Source organism: Ochotona curzoniae, unplaced genomic scaffold, assembly GCF_017591425.1.
Source record: "Ochotona curzoniae isolate NIBS_2020 unplaced genomic scaffold, NIBS_Ocur_1.0 contig_1274, whole genome shotgun sequence".
In the NCBI taxonomy this organism is placed as follows: Eukaryota; Metazoa; Chordata; class Mammalia; order Lagomorpha; family Ochotonidae; genus Ochotona; species Ochotona curzoniae.
The window spans coordinates 8,687,257-8,712,966 of record NW_024465023.1 but is presented as its reverse complement, the minus strand read 5'-3'; the positions used below and the strand labels follow the sequence as shown (position 1 = coordinate 8,712,966).

The following is a 25,710-nucleotide window of genomic DNA, read 5'->3' as shown; positions in this document are numbered from 1 at the left end:
TGAATAAATAAATAAATAAATGAGGCCGAGGATTTCAGAAAAGGTGGGATTCCCCTTTGGGGTCATCCGGAGGGGGGCGGGAACGAAATACTTACCGGCGCAAAGCTTCCGCTTTCATTTCTGTGCTTTAAGTCAACCTTTTTTTATTAAAGGAGTACCGCGGAAGGGTGATTTTCTGTCGGCAAACACTTCCTTAGCGACGAGTCTACCCATGAAGCAGGGGTGTTATAGTGTAGCATCAGAATGATACGCTCCACTAGCTCTAACGCCAGGCCAGGCAGCTTGCATTCTGGCAACACGTTTAAATCACAATTCGTCTGCCCTATTCATTCCATTATCTTCTTTCCATCTCCAAAGTCCCGACCTTCCGAATTACGTTTCTCCCCCTCCATTCCTGGAGAGTGGTTTGCTCCGACCTGAATACTGACAGGAGGCCGGAGCTGCGTCTGCGTAGAAAGCTGTAGGGGGTGGGGTGGGGGGGGAGGAACATGGCGCAAGCTCTGTCTGAGGAGGAGTTTCAGCGGATGCAGGTGCCGCTCGCCGTGGGAAAGACCACCGGGCTGGGCGAGCAGGGGCGGGGTGCAGAGCGGTCATGCCACCGCCTCTGACGAGCTGGTTGGGATGGACTCTTGAGTCTAAAGAGGTTGGGCTGGAGAAGGGAAATTGAGGAGCTGAGTGGTGAGACTGTTGGAATCTGAGATTCTTGCCGGTTGTATTTTTGAAAGCTGTATTCTGTTAGCTTTGTAGGTGGGAGGAGATCGTCCTTGAATGAGCATTACCTTACTCAGGCCTGGGGGTGGGGCGAGACCTTTGGGCTCGTGCAAAGGACACCATGGCTGATAATAATGCTGGGCTTTGAAAGAAGGAGATTCTGAGGGCGAAACCATTTTGTGTGGAGAGGAAGGAAGCTGAAGCTGGACTGTTTGCGTCATGCTGGGGGGGAGCCCAGGAGAGGGCCATACCATTAGATGGTGGGAGGTGGAAAGTTTGTGGACGATACCACTATGACAAGGCATTTGGGAAAAGCCCCGGCTCTGGTGTTGTGAGAAAGAGGTCCCTGCAAGTGGAGAGATGAATGCTAATAGGAGGCAGTACTGTTGGATGACTAGGGATGACCTCATCAGCTGCTGGGACAGCATCAGAGGTGTGGGTGAAAAGGGACACTTGAGACTGCATGCAAGGGAACTCACAAGAGTTTTTAGGAGATGATCTGGGTGTTCTGGCCCCCTGGTTCTTTCCTGAAATGGAGGATATTCAGAGAGGGTATGAATGGCCATAGTAACCCACCATAAGTGTACTATTGTTAAGAGTTCCATGCTGTGGAAGGTTCAGAGAGGGAGCAGGATCCTGTTGGGGTAGGAGATGAATTCTGAGGTTTGATAGTTTGATTGGTACTTGAATGAGGGAAACCAGGTGTCCCCTGTATGAAGCCCATTGAGGCTGGATGGAAGGGTGAACTTAGCTCACTTTGAATGGGGAAGAGCACTGTAACACGTGAGCCACCCAACCCACTCCAAATCTTATAGACTGATGTGTGCAGAGCCTTCCCCTTGCATCATGATTTGGGGAGATCTTGAGCAGTGTGGGAGGAACCCATGGAGTAAGGCAGATTGAGCCCACTGGGCTGTGTAGAAGGGAAAACCATTGGGCTCTATTGCACAGGGACTCCAAGGCTGTACAAAAGATGTTCGCATTGTGGTGGGATTTACAGACCAATCCCTGCGTTCTGGAGAGGACAGAGGCAAGAATGATTTTGTAGAGACCAAGCCTTCAGAGCTTCAGCAGACCAGCAGGAGCTGGAGGTGGGGGAGAGTGAAGGAAGGTGCCATGAGAGGGAGCAGAAGGTGCTGCTAGAGTAAGGGGCAGTGATTGGGTATGGGAAGAAGCTGCCTTGGGTCTGTAGGGTTGGTAGACATGGGTGTGCTGTCTGGGCAAGCCATTCTTTCAGTTTTGAAGAAACCCTGACTATTTTTTTTTTTTCAGAGCCTTAGGGGTGAGGGAGGTACAGGGATGGAGGATTGTGGAGTCCTCCTGACCCAGGGAAAGATGGGCAGGAGAATAGAAGATACTCTTTTCCTGCTGTCTTGCACCTCCAGGTGTGATGGGGAGGATGCACACCACTCCACCCCTGACAATCTTCAGTGTGTGGAAACAGGTCAGCCAGGAGGAGGAGGACCTTGATCCTGTGGGCGTGGAGAGCCATGGGACACACACAAACAAGAGCCCAGCTGACTCAGTACTCTGCCATGGCCTGAGTGCAGAGTGGATTGGAGCAGGGTTGATGGAGCTGTTCAGCTGTCTGGGGTCATGAGAGGAGTCAGAGGAGCTGGGACAGTGAGGGGCTGAGGGCCTGGAAGCTCATTGAGGAAACAGTGTGCATAGTTTTTTTTTTAAAAGATGTATTTATTTTTATTGGAAAGGCAGATATACAGAGAGAAGGAGAGACAGAAAGATCTTCCATCGCTGATTTATTCCTCAAGTGGTTGCAATGGCCAGAGCTGAGCTTATCCAAAGTCAGCAGCCAGGAGCCAGGAGCTTCTTCCAGGTTTCCCATGTGGGTGCAGGGTCCCAAGGCTTTGGACCATCCTCATCTGCTTTCCCAAACCATAAGCATGGAACTGTATGGGAAGTGGTGCAGCTGGAACACCAACTGGCATCCATATGGGGTGTCAATACTTGTAGGCAGAGAATTATCCAATTGAGCTAGCATACCAGCCCTGCACAGATCTTAAGAGGCACACTGAGGGACTGGGGCTTAGGGGCTTGGTTCACTATGGGTGGGAATAGAGATGTGCTCCTGACAAAATCTTCTCCCTTTCCTATTTCCCCTAAAGGCCCAGCTCCTGGAACTTCGGACTAACAACTACCAGCTCTCAGATGAACTACGCAAAAATGGAGTTGGTGAGGCCAAGAGGGTCTCATTAGATGGCCGGGAAAGGGATGGCTTTGTGGGGGTGGAGGCCAGGCTTTTTTCCCTCCAAGGCCTGGCAAGAAGATCTTTCAACTTCTTACCTACTGCCTGAGACTCCCTGCTTTCCTTCTCCCAGAACTCGCCAGTCTTCGACAGAAGGTCGCCTACCTGGATAAGGAATTCAGCAAAGCTCAGAAGGTACCTCCCTACACCTACCCATCCCTTTAGCCATGCTTCCCTCTAAGCAACTGACACATTCACCCATCCAGTAAGCACCCACAGTAAACTGGACCAAATGTCACATACTGCTTCCATGCATGGAAGTCTCTTAGTTTGCTAACTTGACCTAATCCTGCCTAATTTAGTGATTAGTTTTCATTTACTCTTTATTGATGTCCAACTTGAATAGCTTAGTCATTCTCATTCACTCAAATCTGTCCAAAATTCTGCCTTGAGTATAACCACCATCCTTGACTCACATAGTTGCCTTGGGTTCCTGCCTGTTATCCCTTTCATTTTTCTGTTGGCAAAACTGAGACTGACCCTACCTTCCAGAGCCTCTGAAGATGAGATAGAAATATAATCTGCCTCAGCCCTTTCAGACATTTACAGGAATCCTTTGTCTCCTTCTTATATGCATCATAGTTCATTTTTGGTAAAATATTTGTTGGATGAATATTGCAGGATGCAGAATATTGGCTGTTTCTCTTTGCTAGGGTACTGGTTCCCCAAACCTGGTTGTGCCCTCCACTGCCCAGTAGGGGTGTGGCAGTTTCTTATTTTTTTTTTAAGATTTATTTATTTTTATTGGGAAGGCAGAATTACAGAGAAGGAGAGACAGAGAGAGAGATTTTCTATCCGCTAATTCACTCCCCAAGTGGCTACAGCAACCAGAGCTGATCTGATCCAAAGCCAGAAGCCAGGAGCTTCTTCCAGGTCTCTCACATGTGTGCAGGAGCCCAAGTCTTTGGGCCATCCTCTACTGCTTTTCCAGGCCACAAGCAGGGAGCTGGATGGGAAGTGGAGCAGCCAGGACATGAACCGGCACCCATATGGGATCACACACACACCTACCCCACCCCTTAGACCTCCTAAGAACTTACAGGAAAGGATGATAGCTGTCTGCTGTAGCACCAGGCATGTTTCTCATTCCTTTACTCATTTTTTCTGTCACTCCTGTAGACTCCCACATTGTTACACAAGTTCTGTGTTTGAAGACCCTCCCACTTCACAGCCTTATTATTGCCCCATCACCTTTGTGCTTGCCACAGTTGTCTCCAAGCTCTAGCTGATGGATACATCTCTATTCACTGGAACTCTCTTCTCCCACTTTAGGCACTGAGCAAGAGCAAGAAAGCTCAGGTAAGAGGACCCATGGAAAGCACCCGTGTCTGGGAGACAGTTGGTGGAGGTATTTCTGTATGTCTTCTTTCAGTGTGCCCTTGCATCTGTGACTAACTCACTGTTATGTGTTTCTGTGGCTGTCTGTTTTTCCTGTGTTGATCTTGAATTCTGTGCTTCTTTGGGTCTCTTCTCCATTTTTCTGTCTTGGTCCTTCTCACTGAGACTCTGCCCCATCTCTGTTCTCCTGTTCCTCTCTGTAACTGTTCTTTCTCCAACCTTCTCTTCTCTCCCCCATCCATTCCCATCTCTGCCATCTCTTTTCTCCCTCCCTTCCTTTTTTCTCTCCATGCCTCCCTCTCTTTCATTCCTCCTCTCCCCCTTTCTCCACCTACCTTCTCTGATTCCTTGCTTCCCTTCTTTCCAATCCTCTATCTCTTCCTGTCTTATTTCTTTCGTTGAACCTCTCTCTGTTCTGTTTTCTTTGCATTGATCTATTTTTGTCTCTTTCTTCTTGCCTTTCCTCTCTTCCCTTTCCAATCCTTCTCTCCTTGCCTGTCCTCCTTCCCCATCTCCTTTTACCTCCTCCCCCATCATGATTTTCTCCTTTCTTTTCTTCCTCTCTCTCCCTTCTTGTATCTCCTTCCATGTCTTTCTCTTCTTTCCCCGTTTTTCCTCTTCTCTACCTCCCCCTGCCACCATATCTCTCTTCCCCTTCCCTGGTTCTTATTCTCTCTCTCTCTCACACACTCTCTCCCCTCCCTCATCCTCTCTCCTTCTCTACTGTTTCCTGCCTCTATGTAATTTTCTCATCTCTTTCTTTACTCAACTCTCATCCTTTCCGCCCCTGATGGATTCCTGGCCCCTGTCTGCCACTGCAGGAAATCGAGGTACTGCTGAGTGAAAATGAGATGTTGCAGGCAAAGCTGCACAGCCAGGAGGAAGACTTCCGCTTGCAGAACAGCACACTCATGGCTGAATTCAGCAAGGTGCTGGTGCCCGGGATAGCCCCAGGGAAAAGCCGGGGTTGGAGGGACTATCTTGGGCTGAAAACTAAGGGCAGTAGAGGGGGGTTAGACAGGGTCTGGCGTTTGGAGCACTGTCCTTGGTGCTGAAATAAGTCCCAGCTGGCTTCTGGGGGGCAAGGGTTTCACAGAAGGGCTCACTGTGTTGAGAACAGAAGGTTTCCAGCCATGGAGTCAACTGGTTCCTGGGCAAGTCATTCTTTTTCTTTGGACTTCAAGTCTCCCCATGTGTAATTTGGGTCAATGCTGTGATACCCCAGGATGTTGGGGGATTTAGATAAAATTCTTATGTTTAATAGAGGGTGTTATTTCCATTTTATCTGCCTTGCCTTTATCTGACATGAACCTAAGGTTCATTCTGGACTGGCTAATTCTATCTTCTTACTGATTTTAGTGTAGTGGCTGTTTATAAAAACACTGGGTAGTTGAAAATATTAACTATTGTTCCTTTTTTTGTCTTCTGTGCCTTTGTTTAAAAGCTCACTGACTTTATAGTGTATAGTTTTAAAGATTTCTTTCTTTATTTAAAAGGCAGAGTCACAGAGAGAGAGGGACAGAAAGATATCTTCTGTTTGCTGGTTCATTTCCCAAATGGTTGCATCAGTTAGGTCTGGGCCAGGCCGAAGCCAGGAACCTGATCTCTCACATGTGTGGCAGGGGCCCAAGTACGTGGGCCATCTTCCAGTGTCTTCCCAGGTGCATTAGCAGGAAGCTGGGATCAGAAGCAAAGGGGCCAGGATTTGAACTGGCACTCTGAAATTGGATGACAGCTTTGCAAGCAATGACTTGATCCAGTGCACCACAGCACTGATCTCTTGGTGTAGGGTGGCGACCACCCAGACCACAGGCCATATAAATATGTAGAATCACTCGGTCTGGCCCTACCAAGACAAGTGCAGTGGGTCTTGAAATTCAATGAATTTAGAGCAGGCTATTTTTTAAGTAGATTTTTTTGTGTATGTGCCCCACAAATAATACCATAACTATCCAATATGGCCCTTGGCTGGGAAAAAAAAAAGTTCTCCCAGTGTTTCTTAGTATGTTTTAAGGAAGAAATTCTCCTGGGAGCAAAAATGGTATTTCTAACCCTTAACCTGAGAACACAATGTTTAAAGAGCTGAAGAGGGAGGAGGGGAGGGCTTTTGTGTGGAACATAGGGTTAAGCCTCAACTCAAAACTCCGCATCCCACATGGGAGCCAAGCTTCACTTCTCGGTTGCTCTACTTTTGATGCAGCTCCTTTGTAATATGCCTGGGAAGGCAGTGGAAGATTACCCAAGTACTTGGGCCTCTACCACCCACATGGAAGACCCAGATAGAGTTTTGGGGTCCAGGTTTTGGCCTAGTATAGCTCAGACCATTGCAGTCATTTGGGAAATAAACTAGCAAGTGGACAACAATCTTGTCCATTCTTCCCATCTCTCTGACACTCTGCCTTTCAAACCAGTAAGTGAATCTTGAAAAATAAAAAAGCAAAAACAACCTTGGAGCAGATATAAAACCAGGAGAAGCAGTTTAACAAGCAGTAGTTCTTAGGAAGGACTCTGGATTGCAGATTTCTGCTACCTTGAACCTGTACTCCTGACAGTTTCTTCTACTGCCTGCTACTATCATGGTTCCCAAATATTTTAAATGTAAATAACAGTATGTACTTCACTGGCCTTTTGTGAGGATTAAATAGGTAAACGTGTGACAGTCATGTAGCATAGGGCCTCATGCAGTATCAGCTGTGGGAGGGCTAGCTATCCATAATCTCCTTTCTTCTCATTTTCGCTCTATAATGTTTCTTGACTTTGAAAAAGTTTTATGTCTATCCTGGGTTACCTTGGCCCTCACCACTTGCCACCTGCACTGTTTCCACAATCTCTTCACTGCTACTATTTTCTACTAGTCCATACCACAGACATGGCTCTGACCTGCAGGTTTTACTACAACATTCCTTCAAATTTACTCTGTTTATATTTTATTTGATAGAAAGTGATCTTTTAACCTTTATTTTAAGAAAATATTTATTTTTATGAAGGCAGAGTTACACACAGAAAAGGAGAAACAGAGAAGTCTTTCACCTATTGGTTCACTCCCCAAATGGCTGCAATGGCCAGAGCTGGATTGGTCCTAAGCCAGGAGACAGAAGCTTCTTCAAGGTCTTCCACATGGGTGCAGGGGCTTAAGGGCTTAGGCCAACTTATACTGCTCTCCCAGGCACTTTAGCAGGAAGCTGGATTGAAGTGGAGCAGCTGGAACTTGAACTGACACCGTTATGGGATGCTGTCACAGCAAGTTTAACTTTACACACTATATCAGAGCGCCAGTCCTCCTCGTTTACTTCATACATATTCACAACAGCCAGAGCTGGGTCAGGCTAATACTGAAAATCTGGGACACAATTTGGGTCTCCCAGGATGCATTTTAGAACTTGAACCCAGGCTGAACCATACATCTGTCCTTATATCACTTTATTAAACACTTTATAATCCAGTGGGATTCCACCCCCTATTCAGAACCCCTGATGCTCAGGTAGCTGTGCCGCTCAGCACTTGCCTTCTCACTGCTTCCTGTTTCTGGCTTCTGTGATACCGTCACTCTTGGAGGTTGAGGCAGGAATAGACATTTTTCCACATACTTGGCTCGTGTTTCCCTGTATCCTAGGTCAGGCACTGCAAAGTCTGCACTTTTGGGTTGCTTACATTCTGAGGTTAGAAGAAAGATGATAACCTACAGAACAAGTCACAGTGGTATTAGCTGGCTTTTAAAAGAAGATTTATTCATTTATTTATTTGAGAGGCAGAGTGATAGAGACCGATCTGGGCCAGGCCAAAACTAGGAGTCAGGAGCTTCTTGTGGGGCCTCCATGTGGGTGCAGTGGCTCAAGTACCTGAACCATCTTCCCCTGTTTTCCCAGGCACTTTAGCAGGGAGATCGATCAGAAGTGGAGCAGATAGAATTCAAAGTGGTGTCTGTATGAGATGCTGGCATTGCAGGCTGAGGTTTTAGCAACTATGCTATAATACCATCCCTTCTTACCTCCCCAAACAGCATCTTAACTACTGGGCCAAATGCCTACCTCAAAGGCTACTTATTTGTTGTTGTTGTTATTTTAAGGGCTACTTATTGTAACAGTGACATCTGAACAGAGCACTGAAATATTCAGATAAGTCAGTCATGTGAAGAACTAAATCAAGGAAATAATTTTCTAGGTAGAAAATAATCCAAAGAATATAAAATACATGAGGACCTCAGTATTTTCACATTAAAAAAATGGTGACAAAGGAACTATGTCAGAACTGCTGTGAGTGCTGTCCTGTGAGAACATGGGGCTGACTTAGTTTTAATTTGCATTCCAGGGCCAGGCATTGGCGGTGCAGGAGATGTAGGCAGTATTGGTCCTGGCAGTGTCCTGAAGGATGGTCTGTGATGCCTGGGCTGAAAAGGCACTGTCCCTGGGCCTGGGATGCAGGACCCAGAGAGCCTTCATAGAAGAGGGTGACAGTGGGGCTATCCATGGTACTGACAGCTTTCAGAGGAACCTGTAGTCTTGGGTTGCAGGTGAGGCTGGAAGCAGACAAGGAGAAAATTGTTCTGAGTACTCTCTTCTCTTTAATTTATCTGAAAGACAAGAGAGAAAGAGATTTTCTGTTCATTGTTTACTCCCCAAATGTTCATGACAGCCAGGACTGGCCCAGGAATTTTATCCTGATATACCATGTGAATGGCAGGGACCCAAATACTTGAGCCATCTTTTGCCGCTTCCTTGGGTGCTCATTAGTAAGAAACTGGTTCAGAAGCAAAGGTGGGGCTTGATCCCAGGTACTCTGATATTGGGATGCAGGTGGCCCAAACAGTGGGTTCATCCTGGGCAGCACAACACTAATCCCTTTATTTTACTTGTTTGAAAGGCAGATAGAAAGGGGGAAAAAAAACCCACCCCTCACACACACACACACACACACCCCCGCCCATAACAGCCAGAGGTTGGGCCAGGCAAAAAACCCATGTGTCCCACACAAGAGTCAAGGTCCTGTGGATTTTGTCCCTCCTTGGAAGCAATGGGAAAATTGGAAACAGAGCTTGGACTCAAATCCAGGCACCACAATATGCAATGTGTACATCCTAAGTGATGTCTTAATTGCCATGCCCAAACACCTGCCATTCCTTCCTTCCTTCCTGATCCTCTTTGATGCTGCCCTTTAACAGACCTATGACATTGTTTAACATTGCTTCCTCAGTGTCCTTGTGTTTAATATGTGACAGTACTTACATCATAGGGTTGTTTGGGGGAACTAAATGAATTGGGAAATGCATGGCTAAGAGCCATTCATGGTTTCACTGAGCATTGTTCTCATCTGCTTCTCCTCTACTTCTCTCTCCTTCTGCTCAGCTCTGCAGCCAGATGGAGCAGCTGGAGCAGGAGAACCAAAAACTGAAGGACGGGGCTTCTGGAGCAGTGGCTGCCCATGTTGGGCCCCATGTGGATGGGGAGCTGCTCAGACTGCAGGCAGAGAATACAGCCTTGCAGAAGAACGTGGCAGGTAGCTGGAGGCCCTCCCTGGGGATGGAGACCTTGGAACCTGGGTAGGGTCAGGAAAGGTATTGTGCTTTTAGGGGAGGGAGAGGGGACTCAGAATGAGATGTGGCCCTACCACCAACCAGTGTGTGGTTTGGACAAGCCAGTTCTCTCTTTAATGACCCTCCCTTCTTGACAAACTATGTGTGGTAATGTCTGCCACCTGGGTGATGGTAGTAGGAGAGATAGGAGGTAACCTGCACTTAACTCAGTGCCTGGAATGAAACAAATGATTGAGAAGAGCAGCTGGAATGCTGAAAGGATACACTTACTAAATGGAGAAAGTGAAGGAAGGAGCAGTTTGAAGATTGTGAACACAGGGAAGAAATGGAATTGGAAAGAAAAGCTGAGCAGGAAGGCCCTGATGTGTGACCCTTTTGCAAGCAGCTAGGGCTTGTATGTTGATGGCTGCTGTTTTGATGATCAGAAGGGAGATTCTATAGAATGTGGATTAGGATTTAGGAAGTTAGAGGAGGGGATTCACGTGTAAGTTGCAGGTGAAACTTTGGAAGATTTTGGTGGGACCTGGAAGTTTAAGAATGGGGCTTGGAAAACTAGTGTAGGCTAATAGGCTCTCAGTTATTGGTTGTGCTTAAAATAATCAGGAGAGGTGAGGATGGAGCTGAACCTTCAATCTGGTAGGCTGTGGTCATTTGGAAGGGTCAAGGCCAGTTTTCCCTATAGCTGGGGCATGGCAAGGACTTCGGACACCCATCTTATCCACCATATGTTCTACTCAACAGCTCTGCAGGAACGCTACGAGAAAGAGTCTGGGAAGTCCTCAGCTGTCACTGAGGGGCACGGGGATGCCCCTGGGGAGCTGACCCCCACTGTTCTGGCTCCCATGCCATTGGCAGAGGTGGAGTTGAAGTGGGAAATGGAAAAAGAAGAAAAGAGGTTGCTCTGGGAACAACTGCAAGGATTGGAGGTGAATCTAGCTGTGTAGGGGTTGGGACCCTGGGAGAAAGCAGATTTATTGGCTCTGCCCGTGGTTCCATGGAGATGTCTGTGATGTCACTACCTCCCTCCTGGACTATGAGGAGGAGGGAGGCAGTGGGACAGGAAGGCAGAGGCCTGCTCTCTTCCTGGTGACAGTAACCCCAGACTTTCTTCCGTGCAGAGCTCCAAGCAAGCTGAGACATCCAGGCTGCAAGAGGAGCTTGCTAAGGTGGGGGCGTCTGGGAGCTTCTAGGAACTTTAGCATATTGCACTCCCCAACTGCAAAACTTCCCTGACAGCACAGAAAGGGCATTGAGTCCCCTTTAAGCCTTATGTTCATCATCTGTAAATCAAGAGACTCACATTTAGGTCTCCATTGTTTTCAACGCGGAATGGGTTTGGGTGGTCCCAACCATATCTTGTGTATTGCAGGACCCAGCCTTCTTGTTCCTTTCATTCATTCATTCATCTATTCAAACATTTATAGAACCCTGATTAGATATTAGATATTAGAAACGCAGTGGTTAGACAACTGATCATGACTCTGGATTCTTTCTAGACTTCCCAGACTGTGACATGGCCCTTGGCCACCAATTGGGGTGCATAAAAATTGGGCTTTGGAGCCTGTGGGTTTTGAGTGGATATAATGTCATCGCTATTGACCAGCTGGGACTCAGTTTGTCCATTTGTTTAAAAAAAAATCAAAACAAAACAGTAGTACTCCTATTCTGCAAGATAACATAAATCCTGGCTTCCAGAAAGGACTGAGTAAGAAATATCTGAATATTAAGTCTCTTTTTCTGTTGAATATTATTCTTACTGTTATCACTTGTCTGTGCCCCTTCATCCTCCTCACCCCCATCCTCCCCCGGCCCTGCTCAGCTCAACGAGAAACTGAAAAAGAAACAAGAGAGGTAATTTTCCTTTTTACCAGGGGTCTTGAGGGGAAATGTGGGAATTGACCTGTGGGGTTGACCCGTCTGTGCTTGTCTTTCCTCACCAGTTTTTGCCGTCTGCAGACAGAAAAGGAAACGTTGTTCAACGACAGCAGGTAACTTCCAGGGTTGGAAACTGAGTGGCCCAGCAGCATGTACTGAAGAACATAGGGTCTGTGCTGAGAGACAGCCTGAAGCCACACCCAATGTGCCCCTCAATATCACCCCCAGGAACAAGATTGAGGAGTTACAACAGCGAAAGGAAGCGGATCTCAAAGCACAGTTGGCTCAAACCCAGAAGCTGCAGCAAGAACTTGAGGCTGCCAATCAGGTGTGGGGGTGGGGTGGGGGACTGATTCTGAGATATCTGGAGAAGTCTGAGGTCTCTGGAGGCTGGTTAAGGGGTGTGATGGTTCCTGTGTTCAAAGTGCACGGATGACATAATTCCTGGGCCACCCTAGGATGTTGGGGAGTGGGCCATGAGGGAGCCCTGAGGGCCTTAGAAGTTGGAATCAGAGTCTACATGAATCACAGATCCTGAGGGGTTGTGTGCCACAAATTCATGTGAGTTGGAAACTCCCGACATTGGAGACATGTGTGGTCAGTGGGAACTGGGATTGGATTCCCTAGAGGTGAGGTGACTTTATGACCTTGAGGGCCTGGGGTGCCACTAAACTTGCCACTAAGGACTGAAGACATGGGTCGGGGGTTGAATAGATTTAAAAGATTTCATGATTGAAGCAGTAGGGGATGAAGGCTGAATACATTTGGAGATCCTGGAGGTCTGGGGACCAGTTTGGGTGGGCCTCTAATACCTAGAAAGAATAACGGGCTGCATGGTTCTGGATGCCCTGGGGGCTGCAAATAAGAAGCTTGTAAGTCTGAGACCTCTAGGTGCTAGACCAAAGTTTAGGTGTGCTCAAAGGCTCCTGAGTAATGGTTAGGGGCTAGAATGCCAGAACTTCAGGTTTCCACCTAGAAGAGCAAGTTGGAGGTCCCTTGAAATGGAGGGTATAGTGGCTTGTGGGTCTAATACTCCTAGACTTCAGAATGCAGTGGAGAGGGCATTGGTCCAGGAATCTGGAGAAAGCTGAGACCCCTCAAGAACTGATGCTCGGCTGAGTCTGAGTGACAGATGGGAAGGTCCATCTGCAGTTTTACTAGAAGCAGGAAACTGACAGCTTGTATGAACTTGAAGTGTCTATATTCTGGTACAACAAACCTGGGTGGATGTGAAACTTTGGTAGGTGTTGAATGCCTCTGGGATCCCTGGGGGATGATGGTGGCTCAGGAGTTGAGGCTCATGAACTGGCACCTGGGGAGTGAGATGCCTCTTAAGGATGAGGGCTGAGTGAGTTCGAACTCCCTGCCCCTCCAGCCTGTCCCCAGGAGCTAGGGCCAGGAGCCTGGCTGTGCCTGAGATGCCTGGAGACTGGAATAGAGGGGACACGTGTGGGTAATGGCCTAGAGTCCAGGGGCTCCTGAGGATGCTGATAGCTGTGTTGTCTGAGACCCATGGGAACTAGAGACAGGCTGTTGGGGGGTCAGAGGTAGTGGGTTGAGGTGGGGGTGAGGTGGGAGGGCTGTATGCTTTATATGCACTACAGGGGAGATCTGTAGTGTCTGGAATGTTCTCCCTTTCCTATTCCCCACAGAGCTTGGCAGAGCTAAGAGATCAGCGGCAAGGGGAGCGGCTGGAGCATGCAGCAGCTTTGCGGGCATTGCAAGATCAGGTACATGGTACTGAATGGGCTTGGGGAGTTGGCATTGAATGAATGAGAACAATGTGTGTGCGCGCGAACGTGTGTGCTCCTTATCTTCTTTCTTGGCTGCAAGTAAGTTCTGTCTTCCTGTTCTGGACCCACTCTCCCCTGTTGTGGGGCTGGGTCCAGGTATCCATCCAGAGTGCAGATGCACAGGAACAAGTGGAAGGGCTTTTGGCTGAAAACAATGCCTTGAGGACTAGCCTGGCTGCCCTGGAGCAGGTATAAGACACCTGGGAACCCTTGCTGATCCTTCCCCATCTCTCCCAGCTCTCTCTGCTTCTGATCCACATTGGGCCAGGAGGGTCTGGACCCCATGCTGTTCTCCTACCTCAGCTTCTTCGTCTCCTTTCTTGCTGGCTTCCTGTGAACACAGGCCCTCCATCCCTGTTTCCCTTGCATCCTAATGTCCCTCTAGTCAAGTGCATGAATAGTACTAATCTTAAGTAGGCCCTGAGCTCTTGCAGTATCTATCTGCATGCAGACCACCACCCAGATTGAGCTTCATAGCATTTTCAGTAGCCTAGATGGCCTGGTCAATACTCCCCCAAAAATAACCATTCTCCTGACCTCTGGCTAGCTTGATGCATTGCATTTGTTCTTTAACTTCATATAAATAAAATCAGATACTTGTGGGTTCCTTTCTGGCCATATTATATGTCTGTGAGGTTTATTTACCTGCAAACAACTGTTCTTTTTTTTTAATCATCATATTTATTTATTTAGCACCACATTATCATCATATTTATCATCATCACATTTATTCAGTGCCCTCACTGCTTGTATGCTTGCAATGTCCTCTCTTCCTGCCTCTCTTGCCACCTTTCTCTGTCCTCCTGGAACTGGGAGGCCCCATGTCCCATGCCTGGCCACTGAGTTCCCTTTCACTCCACTTTCTGTCACTACTGCTTTCTCTAGATTCAAACAGCAAAGACCCAGGAACTGAATATGCTCCGGGAACAGACCACCAGCCAGGCAGCTGAGCTGCAGCAGCGGCAGGCCGAGTATGAGGACCTCATGGGACAAAAGGATGACCTCAACTCCCAGCTCCAGGTAACACCTCTGCCCCTTGCCTGTTTTCTCCTATCTTCCTGAGTCTACCTCATTAGGGCCCCCCGGAGGGGCAGGTGGGGAAACTGTGGATCAAGGAGGATGTAGTCTGGCTCGCTAACTTGTTAGCACATGTATTTCCTGGGATAAGTCATTTTACTTTTCTGATACTGATTATTGATTAGTTAAGATATCTATTCTGATTCTATAGAACGTGCAGAACACTCATATCTCAAATATATGGAACCAGACATGTTGATAATTTAAAAAAATTGGAATATATGAAGGTATTTCAAAAAGTTCATGGAAAGAACCTCATTTTGGGGCAAAAATTTTGAAATCCACAGTTTTGTTACACCATGCATGTTCCATTAACTTAAAAGAAAAATTTATTTTATCAGAAAGGCAGTTTACAGAGGAGAGATGAAGAAAGAAAGATCTTTCATCTGCTGATTCACTCTCCAAATTTTGCCACAATGGCCAGAGCTGAGCTGATCCAAAGCCAGGAGCCAGGAGCCTCTTCCGGGTCTTCCACATGGGGCCCAAGGTTTTGGCCATCCTCCACTGCTTTCTCAGGCCTTAAGCAGGGAGCTGCATTGAAAGTGGAGCAACTGGGACGTGAACTGGTACTATATAATATGCTATTGCTTGCAGATGGAGGATTAGCCTGTAGAGCCACTGTGCCAGTCCCTCTATTAACTTTTTGAATACCCTTCATACATAATGAGATACCTTAGGGGTGGGACTGAGGCCTGAACATAAAATTTATTGCTGTTTCATATGCATAGCTAGAAGGTTATGTTATATAATATTAGTGTACTTGCATTTTTTATAAAGATTTATTTATTTGAATAAAGGGTTACAGAGACAGATCTTTCATTTGCGGGTTCATTCTCCAAATGGCCATAATGGCCAGGGCTGGCTAAGATAATACCAGGAATCAGGAGCTACACCTGGATCTTCCATTTGGATGGCAGGAGCACAAGTATTCAGCTATCATGCACTGCCTATAAATTGCATTCCACAAAATCTGGATCAGTGAGTGCAGCCATTCCTTGCCATGCCAACATCCCATAAGGGTGATGATGGCTCAAGTCCTGGATGTTCCACTTTTTTCTTCCATAACAGTTCAGTCATTTGAAAGCAGAGTTACAGAAAGAGAGAAGGAAAGAAAGACAAGATCCTGCACCTGCTGGTTTACTCCCTAAATGGTTATAATGGCCAGGGCTGGGAGGAGCTTAATGCCAGGAGCTTCTTATGGGTCTCCTATGTGGGATGTAGGGGCCCCAAGTACTTGGACCATTTTCTGCTGCTTTTTGAGATACAGCAGCAAGGAGCTGGATCAGAAACAGAACAGCTAGGACTTAAACCGGTGACCACATAGGATGCTGGCATCTCAGGTGGTGTTTCAATGTTACTCTTATGCCACAGGCTGGCTCCCTGGCTGCTCCACTTCCAATCCATCTCCCTGCTAATGTGCCTGGGAAAGCCAGGCCCAGCCCCAGACATTGCAGCTATTTGGAAGGTAGACTGGCAGACAGAAGACTGTCTGTCTCTCTCTCCATCTTCCTCCCTCTCTCTCTTTGTCCCTCCTTTTTCCTCTCCTTCTCTTTCCCTCCCTCTCTTTTTGAAACTCTGCCTTTCAAATAACTAAAACAAAATTTTAAACAAACAATTAAAAAAGAAGTAGAGCATTTGGGACTCTGTTTTGGGATACTGATGTTGGAAGTGACTGATTAACCTGTTGCTACATGCCAGCCCCAGATTTCAGATTTTTAGATTTGGAATGCTCATTCTGTAGGAACCAGAATAACACTGGGTTAAATAAGGTAGTTTGGACTCACGTGAAACTCCAGGAAGGTTAAGAATGGAACAATCACTTTCCAATCAGCAGTGCCTCAGGTTCTTTCTCCATTGCGTGTTTGTCACTTTGAACACAAGACTTTCCTCTTGACATCCAAAATACTTGCTCAGTCTTCCCCTGCATCGTCCCTGCAGTCTGTCTGGAGGGAAAGAGCAAAAGGGACATGGAACAACATGCCCATTTCCTTTAAGAGCACAACTTAAGTTATATTTGTCTTTTTTGCACAAAGAAATTAAGCACATGGGAGTGAGCACTGGAATACAGCATTGTGACTGCTGCTTTCAATACCAGCATCCCACATTGCAAACACTGGTTCAAGTCCCATCTGCTCAGCTTCCAATCCAGCTCATTGCTCATGTGCCTGGGAAAACAGCACAAGAGGGCTCAAGTGCTATTTGGGTCCCTGCTGCTCACATGGGAGACCTGGATGGAGTTCCAGGCTCCTGGCTTTGACCTGGCCCAACTCCAACTGCATTTGGGGAGCGAAGCAGTGGATGCCTTCTCTTTTTCTCTCTATGTATGTCTCTCCATGTCTGTACCTCTGCCTTTCAAACAGATAAATGAATACATGTTTAAGCAAGGAAATTAATTCCATGACCACCCTGAGCTGGGAGGGATGGAGGGAAACATCTGCTAGACATCCATGGGCCCAACCACAAATTCCACAGTTAGGAGTGTGTGTGTGTGTGTTGGGGAGTAGGAATGGATGCTGGGAAAAAGTCTTTCCTGTTTCTCCAGTAGTGATTGAGGTCACAACACCTGCTTTGCCAGAGGAAGGTAAATACTTTCCAAAGTGCCCATGTGTGAGGACTGGCACCTACTGAGAGCTGTTTATTAAACTTCTTCCCCCTTCATTCCTATACTAGGAGTCATTGCGGGCCAATAGTCGGCTGCTGGAACAGCTACAAGAAATTGGACAAGAGAAGGAGCAGTTAACCCAGGAACTGCAAGAGGCTCGGAAGGTGGGGCAATGTAGAGGGAGGAGTGAAGTCTAGCCAGATGGGAGAAGGTGATATGGCTAAATTCATGACAATGGGAACGGGACGGAAGTTCACTGGTTCTGTGACCAGTTTCTTGACCATATTCCCTGAGAATGGGGAGGTGGGAAAAGTGGCTAGTTCTCTGAGGATGGCTGAGTGTGACTCAGTTGGGGTGGAGACAGGAAAGGGATCAGGTTTGGGACATTCCTTGGGCACAGAGGGAGAGGCGGGGCAGACCTCTGTGGGTGTTAGAGGAAGAGCAGGAGGTTGACCGTCAGCCTCTTGGGGCCCAGAGTGCTGAGAAGCGCAAGGCCATGCTGGATGAGCTTGCCATGGAGACGCTGCAGGAGAAGTCTCAGCACAAGGAGGAGCTGGGAGCAATCCGACTCCGACATGAGAAGGAGGTGCTAGGGGTGCGTGCCCGCTATGAGCGTGAGCTCCGGGAGCTGCACGAGGACAAGAAACGTCAGGAGGAGGAGCTCCGGGGCCAGATCCGGGAGGAGAAGGTGGGTAGGCTAAGGGCACTGGCCCTTCCTTTTCAAAGTCCTGGGGACCCCTTAGTGTTGTTCCTGCACCAGTGAATGGTGTGGGCAAGGTTCCCACTCTCCTCCCCATCAGTCTTTCCCCACAAGTGTCTGTCTGTCCACTCCCAGGCTCGAACACGGGAACTAGAGACCCTCCAACAGACAGTGGAGGAGCTGCAAGCTCAGGTGCATTCCATGGATGGCGCCAAGGGCTGGTTTGAACGGCGCTTGAAGGAAGCCGAGGTGAGTTGACACTTCCTGGGAAGGTGCAGAGACTGATTGGAACCACAAGAGCAGGAGTGACCCTGGAACTTTCTGAGACATTCTGGACTTAAGGATCTCCCTCCTTAGAGCTTCCCCCTCCCTGGCAGCATTCTGGAGTGGACGAGAAATTGCCAACATGTTGGCAGGGCTTCAGGTCAGGTGTGCAGGGCCTTTGTGTGGACTTGCAAAGCTACCTCTTCCTCCTGAAAGTAGTTACTTTTCTTGGGAAATTATTGTACTACCTACACAGATTTTTATCTGAATAGGTAGCTTCATTGCCAGTGTGGATGAATCTCAGCATAGAACCTAAGAGGCAGCATTATGCAGCAGTGAAAAGTACAGATTGGAGTCAGTTGTTTGTCCCGGGTTTGAATCCTGGCTGTGGTCCCTTCTAGCTGTATGCCTCTTCAGCTGGTGATCTAACCTCCCTGGCTCATTTCCATTTTGATAAGAAAGGGAATAAATAATAATACCTGCTGTCAAGGTATTGGGGGAGGATTATCAAGAATGAGCTCATATTTGTAAAATCCTTCCAACATTCCTAGCATGTTAGTAAGTGCATGCTGTGTTGTGTTTTTATTCAAGAAAAGCAAATATAGAAACATAGCTAGATCTAGAATGTGAATGGTACAGCCCAAGGGTCTGTGGCATTCCCTGCGGAAGGGTCTTTTCTGGGCACCCCTAGGGTTCTTGGTGCAGTTCCTCAGCCCTGCATGGGCACATGCTTGTCCGGGGGGCAGGGAGGTTGGGGACTGCAGCCAGCTGGGGGACTTGTGTTGCAGGAGTCACTGCAGCAGCAGCAGCAGGAACAAGAGGAAGCTTTGCAGCAGTGTCAGGAGCAGCATGCTGCTGAGCTGAAGGTGGCTGCCGTGTGATCCTCATCTTCTCTGGGTGGACCCTCATGGGAGGATGGGGTGGTGGTGCTTTCCAAGCTGAGATTGAGTGACTATCTGCTTTGTAGGACAAAGAGGAGGAGCTGCAGGGTGTGCGGGATCAGCTCCGGCAGGCCCAGGAGGAGCGGGATGACCACCTGAAGACCATCAGCAGCCTAAAGCAGGTCAATGGGCCTTCCATGGCCAAGGCCTGCTGCCCCGCTGTTTCCAGGCTTTCAACAGTTACACAGAGCAGGGCGTGCCTCCCTTTGGTACCCACCAGCCCTGCTCTATCTGCTCCCCATAGGAAGTGAAGGACACGGTGGACGGGCAACGGATCCTGGAGAAGAAAGGCAGTGCCGCAGTAAGATGAGGCATCCCAGTGCAGCACCCCATGGCCTGCAGCATCTCCCTGCTTGTTGGCCAACTAGCATCAGTCTTCCCTCCTCACCCTCCTTTCCATCCTTGCCCAACACAGCTCAAGGATCTGAAGAGGCAGCTGCACCTGGAGCGGAAGCGGGCCGACAAGCTGCAGGAACGACTGCAGGACATCCTCACCAACAGCAAGAGCCGCTCAGGTGAGGGAGCCCCACAGACTGGGAACCTCTCACCTTTTGGGGAGCTCTGTGTCTCCATTTTTTCTTTCTGCATCTCTGTCTCCTTACGGCTGTCTTGCGTTTCCCTCACCCTCAACTTCTGTCGGGCTGTCTAGCTCTCCTCCAAATCTGCCTGGATCGCTTGCTTGCTTGTTCTCGCTCCTTTTCTCCTCTTCCTGTTTCTTTTCTGTTTCCCTCCCCTTCTCTTTCTGTCTTTCTTTCTTTTATTTATTTATTTATTTTTGGTTATTTTTATTAGAAAGGTAGATTTACAGGGAAAGAAAGACAGAGAGATCTTCCATCTGTTGGTTCACTCCCCAAGTGACTACAATAGCTGGAGCTGAGCCAATCCAAAGTCAGGAGCCAGAAGCTTCTTCTGGGTATCCCACATGGGTTCAGAGTCCCCAGGACTTGAGCCATCCTCCACTGCTTTCCTAGGTCATAATCAGGAAGCTGAATGGAAAGTGGAGCAGCCAGGACACAAACCATTGTCCGTATGGGATGCTGGCAATGTAATGCAGAGGATTAGTCTGTTGGGCCATTGCACCAGGTGCACCTCCCCTTATCTCCTTGCCTCTCTCCTCTCCTGTTTTCTATGTCTGTCCATCTCCCCACTTTACTCTCCCCAACCTCAATTCATGTCTCTCCATTCATTGCATCCATTCTCTCCCTTCATACATCCCCATCCTCAAGCCCAGAGTCCTGGATGTGATGCTTCCTCAGTGGCTGCCCTTGGAACCTCCAGTTGAGCTAGGGAGACCCTAGCACAGCTGCAGGTAGCAGGGAACAGATATGGACCTTGAGTTGCTGTGCCTTTAGCTTTTCATGGGGCGTGGCCTCGGAGTCCATTCAAATAAAGCAGGTACAGTGATGGGACTGGGTATCCCTTGTTTCCACATTCCCCAACTCAGGCTACCAATCAGGTGCCACCCCCCCCGTCCTTCCTAGGAAATCCTCAGAGTGTGGTGGTAAGCCCCTCCCTGGCACCCCAAGGCAGCCACAAGAGCAGTAGCACAAGCTCAGTACCTAGGTTTAGAGTGATGTGGCAAAACAGTTGGATCTCCTGTGAAATCAATCTCCATGTGAGGCACTCAGTCACCTGAAGTAACCCTTTCTTTCTAAAGTGAGAGCCCTGCTTCTGTTTGATGGGGGATCCGTGTCAGCATCGCAGAAGCCATTAGAGGAGCCTGCTGCACACTCTCCATGTCCATTAGAGGAGATGAAGATTGACCTGCCTAGCCAAGGGAGTTGCCCACCATCTTTCTCTCTCTGTTCATGTGCTTGCCTAGGCTCTCTGCTCACTTGCACTCTCATCTGCTCTGGCTCTCTGGCTGCTTGTTACTCTCAGACCTGGGTGGGGGCAGGGAGTGTGAGGGCTCAGGTGTCTCTCCCCTCCACTACCCAGGCCTGGAGGAGCTGGTTCTCTCTGAGATGAACTCACCGAGCCGGACCCAGACTGGAGACAGCAGTAGCATCTCTTCCTTCAGCTACCGGGAGATCTTGAAGGAGAAGGAAAGCTCAGCTGCTCCAGCCAGGGTAAGGGACAAATAAGGAAGAGCCTATCACCCCAGCTTCTCCCACCCAAATTATAGGAAATTTCCCCTCCCTTGCCACCTCACCCAACTGCCATCTCCTACTCCGAGTCCAGGACAAATATCTTCTTACTAGCTTTTCTCCAAGCTTGCCAACTTGGATTCAGGTTGTCACATGGGGGGGGTGGGGCGGGGTGAGCTAGTCAGCCGCTCCCTCTGGCCCTCCATTTCACCATCTGTGAGCTAGTTGCACTTTTCCTGCTATTGTAGAATATGTTGCTCATAGTAGGTATACCATCCATGTACAAAATCCCCTTTTCCAACTTAGAATTATCGCTCCATATTATTGCCATCTGTCACGCCAGCTTCTTTGCCAGCCACTTTTCTCACAAGCAATATTTTTCTCTTTTTAAAGGTTTATTTAATTTTTCTTCTACTTAAAAAGCAGAGTTTTTTTTTCCCCTCTCTCTCAATCTTTCTGTCACACACACACACCTTCCATCTGCTGGTTCACTCCCCCAAATACCTACAACAACCAGAGCTGGACCAAGGTTGAAGCCAGGCACCCAGAAGTCCACTTGGAATGCCCAAGTCCACTTGGAATGCCCAAGCCAGGCTCATGTGTTTGGGCCCCCACCACCCAAGGGAGAGATCAGGAGAAAGCTCCTGGCTCCTGGCTTTTGCCTGGCCTAACTCTGACCATTGTAGGAATCTGAGGAGTAAACCAACAGATGGAAGATCTCTCTCTCTATTCCTCTTTCTGTCTGTAACTCTTTCAAATAAATAATTTTTAAAAAGCTAAATTAGATAAGGAGTATTTTGTTGGTGTTTAGCTGATCTCTCTACCTTTCCTCCAATTTGGTAAATCTTCATCTCATCTAGTACTTTGAACTTAACCAGGTTGTTCTTGTTTGACCCACAAAATGTCCTTGACTGTCATTCTTAATGGACACTAGTCCTCAACTTCAGAGCACATGTTGTGTTTGGTTGTTCTGTATCCCTCAAGTCTAATTGAGTTCAGTCCCTCTTTCTTGTGCTAACCTGTTAAAAATGTTCACCTCTTGACTTTTTTGTTTTTAAGATTTATTTTTTCTTGGAAAGTCAGATGTAGAAACAGGAAGATCTTCCATCTGCTGGTTCACTCTACAAGTGACCACAATTGCTGGAGCTGAGTCAATCCGAAGCCAGGAGCCAGGAGTTTCTTCTGGATGTCCCACATGGGTGCAGGGTCCCAAGGCTTTGGGTCATCTTCCACTGCTTTCCCAGACCACAGACAGGCAGCTGGATGGGAAAGTGGAGCAGCTGGGACATGAACCAGCATCCATATGGGATCCTGGCAGTTGCAAGGCGAGAATGTAGCCACTGAACTACTGTACCAGACCCACCTCTTGAATTCTAGGTGCTGTTGTTTAGCTAGTTTTTCTCTCCCCTGTCAGCTGGACATCTGATTTCAAAGCTGCTGGATAATCCTTTACCCTCTCAACCACTATCAATGCAGCTTTAGGCCAGAGGGGACTCAGCATCACCAAGGGTGCCACGGCAGGGTGCATGGCCTCCCATCCATTTTAAGCTGGTTTCCCTCCCATTTGGAGCAGGTGATGCTGAGCCTGTGGCTTCTCTCCCCTTCTTTTTTCCTGCAGTCCCTGTCCAGCAGCCCGCAGGCCCAGCCCCCTCGGCCAGCAGAGTTGTCAGATGAGGAAGTTGCTGAGCTTTTTCAGCGCCTGGCAGAGACCCAGCAGGAGAAATGGATGCTGGAAGAGAAGGTGCTGTCTGCCTGCCTGTCTATGGCCCCACTTGGAAGTGTCCTGGGAGAGACTAGAGCTGGGAATCCAGCTGGGTCCCTCCTCCCAAGGGGTGGGGGGGAACAGGTGCAGTTGAGGGGAGGGGTTTCAGGTGGGCTGGGCCATCTTGCAGGTGAAGCACCTGGAGGTGAGCAGTGCCTCCATGGCTGAAGACCTCTGCCGGAAGAGCGCCATCATCGAGACCTACGTCATGGACAGCCGCATCGGTCAGTGCTCCCTGCATTCCCTCAGTCCTGCACCAGCCTTCACCTGCCCCTCTACCTCCTTGGACCAGTATGGTGGCTTTTCTCTGTGTGGAATTCAGCAGAGCTCCTGATGAGACCATAACTCAACTTGCAGCATGTAGAGCATGAAGTACTGTACCTCACCTCCTCCTTCTGCTCCATGCCCCTGTCATCTTTCCAGTCTCCATTTGCTGGTGTGTCTCTGCCCTTCCCTTTCACCTCCTGTGGCTCAATACTCTTGCTCTCTTTTGCTCACTTTCCTCTTCCCTCTCTCTTCTTATCTGCACCTACCTTTTACTTTTCTACCTGTATTGTCCTATTTCGATACATCTTTATTCTATCTGTAGCCCTAAGTCCTTATCTTTTTCTCTCCTTCCTCTTTTTCCTCTTGCCTCTCCTCCTCTTGTTTCTCCCTCCCATCTCCCCACTTCTTCCTCTCATTCTCTCCCCTCTGCACCTTGCTCTGGCTCACTCCCGTCTTTCCAGCCAGCTCTCTCTCCTGATTTTCCCTTGCTAATTACACTAACCCCAGCTCACACGTGTGCATGCGGCAGGTTTGTTGCAAACTCTCTGCCTCCCACACAGTCACAGAAGTGTTTCCCTAGCTCTGCTGGGAAGTGACTAAGCTGGGTTTCCCTGACAGAGCCCCTGCCCCTCTGGAACACAGATCATGCCCCACCTGTTGTTTCCTCTGTTGCTCCTTGGGCTCTGCCGAGGGGCTGCTTTTCATCCCAAGCCCTTGCAGATGTGTCCATGGCAGCAGGCCACACAGACCGCAGTGGGCTGGGCAGTGTTCTGCGAGATCTGGTGAAGCCAGGAGACGAGAACCTGCGGGAGATGAACAAGAAGCTGCAGAACATGCTGGAGGAGCAGCTCACTAAGAATATGCACTTGCACAAAGTGAGTACAACCCAGCAGCCTACCCCTCTGCCCATCTAGCCACACAGCCCCCGAGTCCTCTGCCAGTCCCCCCTCTCATCTGCCTACATAACCTCCATTTTCTCAGCCATCCCCTCACCCATTCATACTTTCATGTTCCATTCTCCCATCAACTTATTATGTTTAGCCTGTCAATCCTCCCTCTCTTCTTCCATCTTTCCAGTCACCCATTCATAGACCATTCACTCAATTGTTTACTCGTGTGTCCAGATACCCACCCTGTGGAAGGAACATCCTTTGAGTCATCTTCCCCATCCATTTTCTTGATATCTATTACACCAGTCACCCCTGGCTTTACCTTTTACATGCCCTCTCCCTCAACTCACCCAAAAGCCTGCCTGCCTGTTCACCTGTTGTTCTATGGACAATTCATTGTCCATCCATTTGCCTTCCCTAGATCCCCCTGCACCCACTCATACACATTTCCCCATCCTATGACCCAATTAGTCTTCCATCTCTGAGGGAATCAGACACAGCTTCTGGCTGGGAAAAGCAAGCTCACATTAGTAAAAGAGAAGGTAACGAGGGTGGAAATTGCCTACCACAGGAACTTGCACACTCCGTTTCCATAGCTGTAGGGGTTCCCCAACCATGCCCACAATTGCCTAGCTCAGTACCCCCTACACTGCTAGGGGCTCTTCAGACATCTCCAACTGCCTTCCCATTCCAGGCCAGAACACTGATGAATGGGGTGGGGAAGAAATCACCCTCAGGATTGGCAAGAAAACTGTCCCTACCTTCTTTTCTCACCTATAATGGCTCATTTGTTTCTCAGGATATGGAAGTTCTGTCCCAGGAAATTGTGCGGCTCAGCAAAGAGTGTGTGGGCTCCCCTGACCCAGACTTAGAGCCCGGAGAAACCAGCTAAAGACCTGCAGGCTGCATCCTCTCCCCTTCTACTTGCCTCCCCATCCCCACTGCCCCTGCCCTTCCAGGATGCTGTTCTCTTGAGCTGTGGTGGGAAAAACGGGGCCTGGCAACAAAATTGAATAGTTTGGAATACTGGACATTAAAGAGGCTTAGAGCCCTGATGGCTGGTAGAAATGACCCTTTCTTGGGGAAGTGGCCCAGGGAGAAGTGGGGTTCCTGAGGGAAGGGCAGGGATTTTTCCTCCTTAGCCCTGGCTTCCGGGTGCTTCTGCCTTCATCTCTGCATGAGCTCTCCCTTCCAGAGACCAACTGTCATTTTTTAATTTTTTATTTTATTTTTTAATTTATGTCTGGAAGCCTGGCTACTCTGCATTTGGGATCGGGGATGTTGGGTGGGGGCGTGGTCCATGTTCAGCAATCTAGCAACCCGTGTGTGTATGTGTTTGTAAAGGCTGTTCAGCCAAAATACCATCTGGCCAGACGGGCCCACCCACTGACTGTCTGATCTCGTTCTTTTCAAGCAAGAGGGGTGTGCTGGGGGTGGGGATGGGGCGGGGGCAATCAAATCATTGGGATGGGGAGGGCAGTCTCTGACTGCAACTTTATTATCCTTTCCCCACCCTCAGCCAGCTTATGTGTCTTTACCAGTCTCTTTCTTGAATTAAGCAGAGGAGAAGCAGCTGCAGATGTGTACATGGGTAGATAACATATGGGGTT

General features: G+C 48.5%; 1 protein-coding gene across 8 annotated transcripts; it reads left to right on the top strand.

The window, feature by feature from the left end:
- The first annotated feature begins 448 nt into the window (after positions 1-448).
- Positions 449-25,487, top strand: GRIPAP1 (GRIP1 associated protein 1). Of its 8 annotated transcripts, XM_040998965.1 has the most exons (26): positions 449-530; positions 2,835-2,901; positions 3,048-3,109; positions 4,247-4,273; positions 5,134-5,241; positions 9,655-9,805; positions 10,584-10,768; positions 10,961-11,008; positions 11,662-11,693; positions 11,783-11,830; positions 11,946-12,045; positions 13,370-13,447; positions 13,607-13,699; positions 14,396-14,530; positions 17,258-17,353; positions 17,665-17,877; positions 18,025-18,138; positions 18,942-19,019; positions 19,121-19,216; positions 19,339-19,395; positions 19,510-19,609; positions 21,033-21,163; positions 22,800-22,922; positions 23,074-23,167; positions 23,931-24,085; positions 24,900-25,487. In XM_040998965.1, the coding sequence occupies exons 1-26, from the start codon at positions 489-491 to the stop codon at positions 24,990-24,992; spliced, it is 2,526 nt and encodes an 841-aa protein (XP_040854899.1). In that variant the 5' UTR covers positions 449-488; the 3' UTR covers positions 24,993-25,487. The 8 variants fall into 8 exon arrangements, with proteins under 8 accessions (XP_040854899.1, XP_040854908.1, XP_040854941.1 ...); XM_040998974.1 differs by lacking the exon at positions 10,961-11,008; XM_040999000.1 differs by lacking the exon at positions 5,134-5,241 and having other exon boundaries at positions 452-530.
- The last annotated feature ends 223 nt before the right edge of the window (positions 25,488-25,710 follow it).

What these genes read in the sequence shown, in the direction of transcription:
- GRIPAP1 (XM_040998965.1), top strand. Translation starts at nt 489, where the DNA reads ATGGCGCAAGCTCTGTCTGAGGAGGAGTTTCAGCGGATGCAG. An exon ending in CCATCAGCAGCCTAAAGCAG is followed by an intron (nt 19,217 to 19,338) that starts GTCAATGGGCCT and finishes TGCTCCCCATAG; the next exon opens with GAAGTGAAGGACACGGTGGA. An exon ending in AATGGATGCTGGAAGAGAAG is followed by an intron (nt 22,923 to 23,073) that starts GTGCTGTCTGCC and finishes GCCATCTTGCAG; the next exon opens with GTGAAGCACCTGGAGGTGAG.